Source organism: Onychomys torridus, chromosome 11, assembly GCF_903995425.1.
Source record: "Onychomys torridus chromosome 11, mOncTor1.1, whole genome shotgun sequence".
Classification (NCBI taxonomy): Eukaryota; Metazoa; Chordata; class Mammalia; order Rodentia; family Cricetidae; genus Onychomys; species Onychomys torridus.
This window is the reverse complement of record NC_050453.1, coordinates 60,381,133-60,394,041: the sequence shown is the minus strand read 5'-3', so window position 1 is coordinate 60,394,041 and position 12,909 is coordinate 60,381,133. Positions and strand designations below refer to the sequence as shown.

At 40.2% G+C, this 12,909-nt stretch overlaps 1 protein-coding gene across 6 annotated transcripts in view; it reads right to left on the bottom strand.

Annotated features, from left to right (window-relative positions):
• Mdm4 (MDM4 regulator of p53) overlaps nucleotides 1–12,909 on the bottom strand; it is a 38,398-nt gene that overhangs the window by 19,157 nt on the left and 6,332 nt on the right. For 2 of the 6 annotated variants that reach the window (XM_036201924.1, XM_036201929.1), the window contains exons 2-7: nucleotides 11,725–11,832; nucleotides 9,543–9,620; nucleotides 7,851–7,984; nucleotides 5,996–6,051; nucleotides 1,556–1,623; nucleotides 697–796 (exon numbers count right to left, since the gene is read on the bottom strand). In XM_036201924.1, the coding sequence (XP_036057817.1) occupies nucleotides 697–796; nucleotides 1,556–1,623; nucleotides 5,996–6,051; nucleotides 7,851–7,984; nucleotides 9,543–9,620; nucleotides 11,725–11,802 (514 nt within the window). In that variant the 5' untranslated portion in view covers nucleotides 11,803–11,832. Of the gene's footprint in view, nucleotides 1–696; nucleotides 797–1,555; nucleotides 1,624–5,995; nucleotides 6,052–7,850; nucleotides 7,985–9,542; nucleotides 9,621–11,724; nucleotides 11,833–12,453; nucleotides 12,505–12,909 lie in introns of those variants that run through there. The other 4 variants (XM_036201926.1, XM_036201930.1, XM_036201925.1 and 1 more) reach the window with 3 other exon arrangements.

The window sequence follows — 12,909 nt, the reverse complement described above, 5'->3', positions numbered from 1 at the left end:
TACTAATCATTCGCTTGGCAGGTTTAGTGTCATTTTACCAATCATGCATGGGACAGATGCAATCATTCCTGGAAACCCCATTTTTTCTCTAATATCTTCCCCTAAAATTCTTTGGAATGCTCCTCAGGTTTCTTGTCTAGGGATGCCAGCTGTCACTTCAGACCCTGGGAGCTGTTCTGCTTCAGTGCTGACAGGATCAGAGGCAGATCATCCCTATTTCTGTAAATATGCTTTGAACAAGATTGTTGTTCTTAAAAATGTGTGCCTATGTCAATCACTTTTTGGTTTTGTAAAGACAGGATGTACCTGGCTTGGTATTTGACCAAGCTAGCAAAATGATAAGCATTACTTTTTGTTTAAAGATGTTTTGACGTAAAACCTGAGAGAAAACATATTTGACCTTTGTTTTTGCTGGAGGTTAACAGTGGAGGATGAAAAAAACTTGTTTGTTAGTATGGAAAAACATGCTTGACGCTTGTTTCTGATGTATAAACAAAGACAGCTGGAGCTATTCCCGGCCGGCCACTTGTGTGAAACTCATCTTCTGGTGGTCGGGAAACACATTTCTTTGTGCCGACACCCCTTCCCCATACCTCAGAATCGGAACCCAGGCTGCATCAGGACCACAGCAGATGTCATTTCTAAAGAACAAATGAAGGAGGAAGGAGGGAGAGAAAGTCTTAACCCAAAGCTTACCTCCTCTAGAATCTCGGCGTTTACGTTGTGAGGTAGGCAGTGTACACGTATCATCTTCTTCATTTCTTTTTCTGGAACTGGAACATTCTGATGCATTGTGCTGAAAGGGAAAGGTGTCTATCAGGACAGCAGAGATGACTAAGACCAGGGGATGTAGCAGTTCCATTCTGGCTCACCAGTTAGTGTGCAACACAATGGGTTATGCACAAGAAAGAGAGCTCTGTAGCTGACAAGAGTTGTCAAGTAAAGCAACACACCACCTCTCAACACCACGAGAAGAACTAGCAAAATCCCAAACTTGGGGAAGGGGAATAACCTCTGTACAAAGGACAAAATATACTACTGAAAAAACATGTTGTCTGCATAGCCTACTTCATATTAGGCATAATTCAGAAAGCATGTGACATCCTCACCATATTCCAAGATGATCTCAAGTTTCCCCAGGTTTGAGGAAACTTTAGGAAATGTCATGACATGAACTTAACTGCAACGAGCCTGCTAGAGTCTAATACAGCAATTCTTCAAAAACTTGAATATGTACCATCTTAAACACATGCATGCGCAAACACACACACACACACAGACACAGACACAGAGTGAGAGACAGAGAGAGAGAAAGAGAGCAACTGGAAGAAGTGAAAATCAGAAGTGCTACATCCCAAAGACACATTCAGAGACTGGAACTCTGGTAAGGGCAGAACAGAGAAGGTTCACTCTGTCCCTGGACTGTGAACTCCCAAGGACTTTTCTTACTAAATTCTTACCACAGTCACGAAAAGGCCTTGGGAGCCCCAGGTCCACAGGTACAGAGAAGGGGCCACTCTGTACAAGAAAAGAAGTCACCGTGCGGTGAGTTTACCTTCAGTTGGTCTTGACTTGGAATATCCATACTGTGATCCTGTGCGAGAGCGAGAGTCTGAGCGGCATCTGGATAGCAAGTGAAACAAAAGGAAAACCTTCCCTGGTAATAACCATTCTTTCCACAAAACCTCAGGACACAGCCCTGAGGAGGCTGCTTCTCTCTAGATGGACTTCTGCCTGGAAAAGACTCTCATTCCCAAGATGGGGGGAAAAAACCAAAACTGCTAAAAATGACAAAAACCAAGACAGGCCATGGTAAAAGATAACACCAGAACAATCTGGAGGAAAGCAAAAGTGGCTGAATATGCTCTTCCATGGCACATGTTCAGATTCTTACACAAAAAGTGACCTCAAGCAGAAAACAATGTAGTATTCATCTCTTCCTCTATCAACCAACTGCCTACATTGTAAACAACAAAGGTTACTTGTTTAGTTTGTATTTTTAAGTGTTATATTACAAGATCTAAAACCAGAAATGCCAGACTTGTTTCAGAAAACAATTCCATCTTCAAGCAAATCTTAAACCTGCATGCTTAAATGCCAATGATTTCATGATCTGAATTCCAATCCCCTGAATACAGACTGTCACTAATTCTTATTCTTCTCAGTGACTACAAACATTTTGGAAGAAGAAAGAAGTGAGTGTTTCTCTCTGAACAATCAACAGAAGGAGAGAAAACAAAGGAGAACATAGTTGAGAGAAATTGCTTATAGATCTTTCCTATCTGTTATTACTGTGTATAATAGGCATGCATGTCACACTTGCATTGTGAAGGTCAGAAGACAACTCTAGGAGTCAGTTATCTCCTTCCATAGTGGGTTCAGGTCATCAGGCTTGCATACCAAGTCTTTTAACCCACTGAACCATCTCACAGCCCAGACAGACACCCCTATAGTGCATCAGCTGAAGAGGGAAATGTATCCCAAGGACTTACATTAAGTCTCCAGTGAAACAAAAACCTAAAAACATGACTACAGAAAAGAACAAGGTACTGAGATGCTGACCTGATCTACTCCACTACTGTAAGCTCTGTGTAACTGAGATACATTCAAGTGTGCCTGCTGAAGACTGGGTTCACCAGCCACTAGCAGAGCCAGAAAGACAATTCACAGAAAACAGCAGCAGCATCCAAAGGACTGCTGAGAATCCAGATCCAGACGACTCTCACAATTCAGTCGTTTTACACAAAACAAACATTTTTCAAAATTGTAACATTTCTAGAACCATTTTTATAGCTAAGTGAGGACAAGTTCAGAGACAGAGTTTTCTTGCCAAAGTCATCTTCAAAGCAAGATCAAACTAACATAATGCAGGTGAAACTGTTCTCTTTTTATTTAAAAAAAAAAAAAAGGAATCTGTGGTCACTTGTATTACTAAAAAGCCTTATACTTTAGCTAAACTAGTTAAAAGCAAAAGTAGAAAGAAATTTAAAACTACAACACTTGTTATATCTATTTATTTTATTAGTGTACCTGGGGAAAGTTGGAAAAATTATTTAGAAAGAGCCACCTTCATTCTAATAATGACATTTTCTTCATCAATCAAAACAGATAAAGGTCTAACCCACTTGCAAAGGTGCAAGTTATAAAAAAAGCACTTTTTGCCGGGTGGTGGTGGTGGTGGTGGTGGTGGTGGTGGTGCACGCCTTTAATCCCAGCACTCGGGAGGCAGAGGCAGGTGGATTTCTGTGAGTTCAAGGCCAGCCTGGTCTACAGAGTGAGATCCAGGACAGGCTTAAAAAAAAAAAAAGCACCCTTTCAAATAAAACACATGCAATCCAATTTATTTTCAGGTCAACAGAGACATCCAACCATAAGCACTAACTATAAGAGCAAGTCAGAGCAGACAATCCAAAGTCCTTGCAAAACTCCCTATGAAACCCTACATACACACATACATAAAAAATCCTTGAAAAAGTTGCAACAATTTCCTAGATCATCATGCTATGATTATGTTACATACTGCCAGTGAGGGAATGTGGGTAAAGAGCATGCTAAATACTTAATACTTGTTCTTTTTCCAAGACTCGGTAGCTATGTAGCCCACACTAGACTGAAACTTTAAATCCTCCATCTCTGCCTCCCAAGTAATGGGATTACAGGTGTTCACTCTATAAGGATTCTGTAGCTTTTAAGTACAAAATTTCTTCAGAATGACAAGTTAAATAAAAAAGTTTAATAACAATATTCAGAGGAAAAAATGTGTGTCCAAAAAGTTGGGAGGGTGGAGCAAATTCTGTCAGTTCAGCAGGATTAAGGACATATCAGTGTGGTATAATGGAGAGTTCAAGGACTAGCCAATGGCCAGTGACCGTGAGTCTGGTACTGGGCAAATCACTGACTGGATTTAAAAATAATGATAAACCTTCTGTTTCTTTACCTCTAGGACCTCTTCAGAGAGTGGCTGTAAAGATGCACTGAATTGTTGAAGAAATATTCTTTATCTCCATAATGCAGAAAAGGTACAAGAAAGAAAATGGGGGGGGGGGGGGTAAGAATATGCTCACTCTAAATATTCAGTGGATGGGTCAGAAAACAAACTTAACTGACTATACAAATCAAAACTCTAAAACCCTCATGAATTCCGAGCCATCAGTGACTTTCCAAAGGAAGTTTTAGCTCATAAATGACCTCTCATTTGAGGCTCCCCTCGTAATGTCTTTCACTGACACAAAGAGATGTAAGGAGATTCTTTGCAGTCTATTTACTTCCCTGAACACAAGCAAAATCCAGCACGATAGTATAACTTGGACGGCGTCTCTCAAATCTAACGAGGCAAACAGGAAGAGGAGACAGGCTCATGTCCAGAGTGAGGGAAAGAATCACACACATTACAGCAGCATCTCTACCCAACCACTTTGGAAACCAGACTCCAAAATAGCCAGTTTTCTCCTCGTAACTAGTAAATTCAAAGGCAGTATTTAAAAGGTCTGGGAAGAGTCAAACTGGCTTGCAGATAACAGTCTATTGAGCCAAGTGTAGTGGCTCATGACTGGGATCCCAATATTCAGCAGGTTGGGATAGGCAGGTATTCCCAAGTTTGAGACTAGCCTCAGGTACACAGCAAGTTCCAGGCCAACCTGAACTACAATGTGTGCCTCTGCCTCATAAATAAGTAAAGAAATGAGTGGTGCATAAACAAATTACTAAAATCATTAAGGTGAAAGTTTCTTGGGAGAACCTTTATACAAGATGGATCAGAGCAATACTACCAAGAGCCCACAGAATCGATGTGAAAGAGGCTGGTAACTAATGTGAGACACGCAAAAAAGAGAAGTCCAAAGCCCCATCAATGAAGATCTGTCAGCAAAGAAATTTAAAGGACTCTATTCAAGCATTACTCTATAAGAGCAAGAGTAGAGAATACAACCACAAGGATACAATCTGTCATTCTACAACACAGGTAATCCTACAGGACAAATTACCCAAATCTTCAACCAATTGATGAAAACCAACAGCAGTACCCTATACCACAATACAGTGGACACAGTAGTTTACTGAATATTTCAAGAGCTAGAAATGGAGATTTTTTTAATGCCCCCAAAACACAAAAAAAGGATAAACTTGAGATGGTAGATATGTTGTTATCCCAAACTGATCACTGAACATTCTATATGTAACAAAATACATGGTATCCCACAAATACATACAACTATTATGTGACATTCAAAAAAAGGTATCAATTTAACATCAATCCAAATCTCTCTCACACACATCCACACAAAGAAGGCAGGTACGTCTGTATTTTGCAATAATCCCAATGCAATGTATGGACTATGGATCCTCACCTGAACAAACCAAAAATAAATGGTATTTTTAAGATGACTGAGAGGAAAAACACACTACAAACTACCTTATTCAATAGGATTAGGGAACATTTATTAATTTTATTATTACTTAGGAGTACAGTAATGATATAGTTATGTTTGAAGGGGAAAAGTATCTGAGTTTTTTTTAAGTATATAAAGATGAAGCAAATATAACGCAATGTTTATAATTACTAATTTTAAGCTAGGCCTGTTTCCACACCCCAAGAAATACAGCTTCTGGGAAGACAGAGGCAGGGGAATCCACAAATTCAAGGACTGCCTGGGCTATAGAGTGAGACACCAAGGCCAGCCTGGGCAACTTAAGAAGAAACTGTCTCAAAACAATAAATAGAACACTAGAAATGTAGGTCAGTGGTAGAGCACATAAATACAGGCCCTAGGCTCAATCCCCTGTGCCAATTAAAGGAAAAAAAATGGACATCTAGGATGTAGGCATCTCTCCTCCTCCTAGTGAGAACTTACTTAACAGTACAACCATTCTGTGTGACAGTCATATCTCTCCCAGTCATGTCACAGACAGCACCCCATTTGCATCTTGACCCTTGTTCCCACCATTTGCTCCCTTAAATTCAAAGCTTCAATAGAGACTGAAGAAACATACAACATACCTGTATTAACAGAGGCTGACGTGACAAGATTCTTTCTCAACATATCATAGAGAGGGCTGTAAAAGAAATAATAAGGGGGATTGGGGATATAGCTCAGCGGTAGAGTGCCTTCCTAGCAAGCGCAAGGCCCGGGGTTCAATCCTCAGCTCCAGAAAAAAATGAAATAGTATATAAATATTTGTGGGGTTTTCTTATATATTAATTAAATATATCTGTGGTATGTTACCTTCCTACTTTCTCCTAGAGACACACAATCTTTTTCCCATAATTTTTTAAATAATTTAAATATTAGGAAGAAGCCAGGTACTACTGTACTGTACTGTGCTTGCCTGAAACCCCAGCATGTGGGAGGTTCAGGCTGGAAGATCAAGTTCAAGGCTATTCTTAGCAAAACACTTATTTTGAGCCTACCTTGGCTAATGTGAGAACCTATTTTAAAAAACAAAAAGAAGTCAATATCCAGCCCCTGCTATCTTGTCCCCAGTAAAAATCTGATCTAATTTTAATTTACTATTAGCAAGCCAATTAGGGAGATTGCCTTTGAAAATTATTCTTGGGCTGGAGAGATGGCTCAGAGGTTAAGAGCACTGGCTGCTCTTCCAGAGGTCCTGAGTTCAATTCCCAGCAACCATATGGTGTCTCACAACCATCTGTAATGAGATCTGGTGCCCTCTTCTGGCATATATGAAAACAGAGTACTCATATACTTAAAATTTAAAAAATAAATAAATAAAAATTAAATTTGGGCTGGAGAGATGGCTCAGGGGTTAAGAACACTGGCTATTCTTCCAGGGGTCCTGAGTTCAATTCCCAGCACCCATATGGTGGCTCACAACCATCTGTAATGAGATCTGGCTCCCTCTTCTGTACTGCAGGGATACATGCAAACAGAACACTGTACATAGAAAATTATTCTTTCCTTCTAGATGTCAAGTTTTCTGTTTTTGACTGAGAAATGGGAGAGTGAAAGGAAGCTTTATCAATGTTAAGACAAGATAAGATCAGAAGAAAGCAATCACTATTGGAGGATTACTGGAGAGTATGGGTGGGGCAGACAGATGGCTCAGCTGAAAAGCACTGACTACTCTTACAGAGACACAGTTCAACTGTCAGCACCACATGGTGGCTCACAATCAGCTGGAGCTTCAATTCCAGGGGATTTTATGCCCTCTTTGGGTTCCTTAAGCAAACACATACATGGGGCACAAACATATACATGCAGGCAAAACACTCATACACATGAAATAAAACTTTAAATTTTTAAAAAAAAATATTTTAAGAACCCTAGCTTCTCAGTTACCAACTAGCTTGAAAGGATAAGCCAATGACCCTATTCACCCCCATGTAAGCAGAGAATACCACACAGGTCACATTTACTCTACTCAGTTCTTACTAGACTCACCAGGAACCTCAAACTGCCCTGCAGTTCTGTATTTTCTTATCAGCTCACACGTCTCCTAACACCTCACAAAGTTCTAGCCTAGTAATGACTCCCTCCTATTCAACCTGTCTACAAGACATTCAATCAGAGGCTCTCCTTCCAATTAGTCCCTCTAAAAATTGCTCCAGCTCAGCTCAAATTTTGTTGCTTTGAGGAACCTCTGACACTCTGAGTCCACTTCTCATTTCATGTACTTCTCTTCTATGGCTTATTGTCATGTTCTTTTACCAGGTATAAAGATGATCACAGCCTGTGTGTCAAACTGTCCACACTGCTCACTATTGTACTATGCATGTATCTCACTGGCTAGATAACATATGCAGGCCCTAAAATACATACTTAGAAAAATAAATTATACAGCTTGAGTGAGCAGGTATAAGCACTCAAAGATATATAAGCCCTCATCCTTTTTACCTTGGATCTTTCACAGAAAAGCTCTGACATCCAAGCAGATCTCCCAAAAGATCTCCACCACAATACACCAGATGTTGTTCCTGTTGATCATAGAGCTGCTTCACCATTATATACTGGCCTAGATAGTGCATTACCTACATGGAAATAAACAGTTACCCATGAGTGACTAAGCTACTTTGCTAGAAGAGAAAGACATACAAGATTTCCAGTGTTTGGATGCTGATGGTAGACAAGCAATCCCCAAACAAGATAGATGCTTACTACTAGGTTCAGCCACTCAACCATCAACAGAGCCAGAGATTTTTGCACCAAAACAGACTGATCTGACAGCGGAAAAACTGTAGCACTTCAATATTCTATTGGCAAATGTTCAATGTTTAATGGACCATTAGTCCTAATATAAAAACCAGAGCTGGGTGGGGGCACACGCCTTTAATCCCAGCACTAGGGAGGCAGAGGCAGCTGGATCTCTGAGAGTTTGAGGCCAATCTGGGCTACAGAGCAAGTTCCAGGACAGCCAAGACTGTTACACAGAGAAAGTCTGTCTTGGGGAAAAAAAAAAAAAAAAAAAAAAAAAAAACAACCAGAATCTAGGCCTTTTACAAATAAAAGTGTATTCTATCTGTTTTTTTTCTTTTCAGACTTCAAAAACTCTTGACTGTCAACTTGAAAAGTGCCCTTTTAAATGTAGATGAAGCATGTCATAGAACCTTTTTATCTAGGTTGATACACTGGATACATTTTATGACAACAAACAGAAAGAGAGAGAATAAAGGGGAAGAGGTGGGGAGAAGAGGAGATAATACAGCTACTGAAATATCTTTCAATGCTTCACTGTTTATTTCCCTTCTACCCTCCCAACTGACCCTGAATTGTTCCTTAAAGGTAGGTTAGAAAACACCAAACTTTTTACTCTAAGTTCTTGTTGAGCCTCCTAAGCTAGTCAAAGACATCTGTAATTTCAGCAGTAGTACTGACAGATGTGGCACTTTTAAGGGAAAACTAGAGAGCTCCATAATTTTGTTTTCTGCTTAGGGAAGGTGAAGGATCTACATACCACACTAACTGCAAATTGTTCAAGTACACTAACATTTTAATACTAATTTCTGCTTAAAGATTCAATGTACTTTGGTAGTTTTAAAAGAAAAAAAAAAGAAAAAGAAAAAAGAAAAAGCTGGGCGGTGGTAGCACACACCTTTAATCCCAGCATTCGGGAGGCAGAGGCAAGTGGATCTCTGTGAGTTTGAGGCCAGCCTGGTCTACAGTGTGAGTTCCAGGAAAGGTGCAAAGCTTCACAGAGAAACCCTGTCTCGAAAAACCAAAAAAAAAAAAAAAAAAGCTTCCAGATACTAAGTAAGCTATTTAAATTCCTAAATGTACAAAATGAGTTCGTGCTCAGAAAGTATCTGACAAATACAATGACAGAGTTACTGCACCAAATTCCTGCCTGGCAGCAAATCTGTGACATTTTTTTAACCCACACACTTTGCTATATAACTCCCAGGTCGATCACAAATATATACACTACAAAGGGAACCCTAAGGGCAACAGGAAATTAATGTGGCAGTCTTTACACCAGCAAAGCTCTCGTTTAGTAGTACTACTTCCTTTCTTAGCCTAGATTTCAAAACTGTGCACATGATGGCCTCTACTAAACTGTTCTTAAAACTGGGACTGTCTTTGATGACTTACCTCTTTCATGGTGAATACTTCACCTTGAGCACCCGCTGCCTGCAAAATCTTCAGAAGTGGCAGTTTTGGTCGTACCTGCTGTAAACATCAAACATTAAGACAAAATTTTGATGTAGCTGACAGGTCTGGAACTTAGTATGTAGTAGAGGATGACCTTGATCTCTGGATCCCACCACACAAACCCAGCATAAAGCTGCTATTTATATTTCAGTTACATTAGTTTCTGAAAAATCAAAAAAGAGGAGATCTTCCTTTAAAGACTAAAACAAACAAACAAAAACTCCAGGAGACACTTGCTGCCTTTCTGATAAATCACAAGAGGGAATCTATTCATACCTACAAGGATGACAATAATGATAATTTTTTTTTTTTTTTTTGAGCTGAGGATCGAACCCAGGGCCTTGCGCTTGCTAGGTGAGCGCTCTACCACTGAGCTAAATCCCCAACCCAATAATGATAAATTTTAAAAGAAAATTGCTGTTGGCAAGAAAACAGGAAAATTAGAATCTTTGTGTATTTCTTGATCTCCAGTACCCACAGAAAGCCACATGTGGTCAGCAGACATCTATAATCCCAGCACTGGGAAGGCTGTGACAATGGGACCCTCCTGGAGCTCACTGGCCAGTGTAGCTCAATCAGTGAGCTATAGATTTAATAGCAGACCTTGTCTCAAAAAATAAGGTGGAATACAACTGAGGAAGGCAAGCCATTGCCTTTTAACTTCTGGTCTCCACAGACCCATAAACACATATATCACAAATACACATGGATAGGCACCAAAATTACACAGAGAAACCTTGCCTCGAAAAACAAAAAATAATAATAATAATTTATATGACATCTTTCCTTCATCAAATTCCAAATTCTGCTTTAACCATAAATTAAGATTCAGAAACATGAAGAAATGTTTCTGAAAACACAAAAATAAAGTAATTTCTTAACAAAATATTCAAGGAAAGGTCTAGGGCTGGAAAGATAGCTCAGCAGCTAAGAGCAGTGTCTGCTCTTCCAGAGAACCCAGATTCAATTCCCAGCATCCACATGGCAGTTCACAACAGTCTGTAGCTCCAGCTCCAGGGGATGACACCCTCAAACAGACATACATACCAATCAACATAAAATAAAATATATCATTTAAAAAGAAAAAAAGAGCACTTGTTGCTCTTCTAAAGGACCTGGGGTTTGGTTCCCAGCATCCACACAATGGCTCACAATCATCTGTAACTCTAGTCCCAGGGGATCCAATACCGTCTTCTGGCTTCCAAGGGGACCACATACATGTGGTTCATAGACATACATGCAGGCAAAACACCCATACACATACAATAAAAATAAATAAATCTTAAAAAAAAAAAAAAAAAGAAAGAAAAGTCTGTCTGCAATAGGATACACCAGATCTGAGAGGAGACCGTCAATAGTCTGTATCCACAAACGCCTAAAGATAACAATGGACTTTATAAGAATATATTTACTATATTCACAATTTAAGGCAGTCTTTTAATAACACAAACTAGCCTGACCTGGTGGCAAATGTCTCTCAGCACCTGGGAGAAAAGGCAGGAGGATCAAGAGAGTTCAAAGCAACCTGGTCTACAAAGGATGGTCCAGGTCAGCTAGGGCTGTACAGGTACAACCTGTCTATGTCTGTCTTTCTCAGACCTCAAAAGTAAACCGCACAAACAAAAAGAAAACCAAATAATGTCAACCAGCCAAGACAAAAAAGAACTTAGATAACCTGGCCCCAAATTCCCTACTACCCACTTCTAACCTAAAACACGCGCCTACCTAGCGTAACAAACTTTAAGAATTAAATAAGCAGAGGGGCATAGGGAATAAAAACTCAGATCCCCGACCTTGGCCATTTCAAGCTGTTTGTAACTTTCAAATAGGTAATATAAGATTTTACAACATCACTGGACAGCAGTGGCACACGCCTTTCATCCCAACACTCGGGAGGCAAAAGCAGGAGGATCCCTGTGAGTGCAAGGCCAGCCTGGTCTACAGTGAGTTCCAGAATAACCAGGGCTGTTACACAGAGAAACCCTATCTCGGGGGTGGGGAGAGATTTTACAGCATCACCACTTCTGCTTTAAGCAAATTATAATAGATGAATTCAGCTATATGCCTCAATTCAATTTCTTAACATTTTATAAAGAGAAATAAGATGCCCGATAGTGATTACCTGACTCACTCTTTCTGAAGAGATTCTGCAAGCACTGTCAGATGTCGAGCACTGGGCAGAGGTGGAATGTGAAGTCATTTTGGCAGTGAAGATTCTGCAGTCAGCAAACTAAAAGGGAAAAAAATTATATATAAATGTAGAGTAGAACAATCTCTATTTAGCATTTATTAATAAATAATCTGGGCATGGTGGCACCCACCTTTAATACCAGCACTCAGGAGGCAGAGGCAGGTGGATCTTTGTGAGTTCAAGATCAGCCTGGTCTACACAAGCCCAAGGACAGCCAGGGTCTATATAGAGACTATCTCCAAAACAGAGTGAAAAAGCAAAGACAAAACTTCCAGCAACAGTTTAAAAAACAACAAAATCTGACATATACACATGTACCTCTACAACAAATGCAAAACACTCACATTGAGACTCTCAATCTCTATTTCAGATCCAGCACAAAAGCTGGAGACTAAGCCATCCCTGCCTCCCTCAGGTGAGTCCTGAGCTAGAGAGACAGGTTTGGACATGTTCCACCTTCAATGCTGATGCTAATGAGTAAATTGTTCTAGCTGAAAGTCCAATTTACAATCAGTGCAGCTGTGAGGTGGTTGGTACCAGTTACTCCAGAGCAGATTGCTTAAGATAAGAGTGAAGAGACACACAGCTGGAAATCACCAAGACCCTGGCGTTCCAACATGCCTGGACAAGAAACCACACAGAAAAAGTGTCAACTTTTACCTGGTAATCATGGTAGGGCACACCGGTAATCTCAGCACTTGGGAGTTTAAGACCAGCCTGAAGTATACGGACCCGCTCAAAAAAAAAAAAATACATTTTCAATATCACTTACAGGAGCTTTTATCTTTTTCTTTTTGGTTTTTGGTAAGTTTTGAATTGCTGGATTCCTCTGCCACCGAAAATAAGCCAAATCAAACTGAATTAATAAATCCTGATTTGAGAAGCAGGGCAATGCAAAGCAGAGCACTCCCAGGTGGCTCTCAGGAAAGTCAGGGAACAGAACCACGAGAGGGGCCAAGTCTTAAATAGCTGGTAGGCATGGTCCCGGGCATCTGAGGGAAGGGGCCGCCAATGGCCAGCTTTCTGGAACGGGGCAGGGTCTGGGGAGAGAGAAGGGTGGGGCTTCCACCTAATCAGTTTTTCAAGAAAGATATGTTTCTCTGGCTGTCCTTGGAA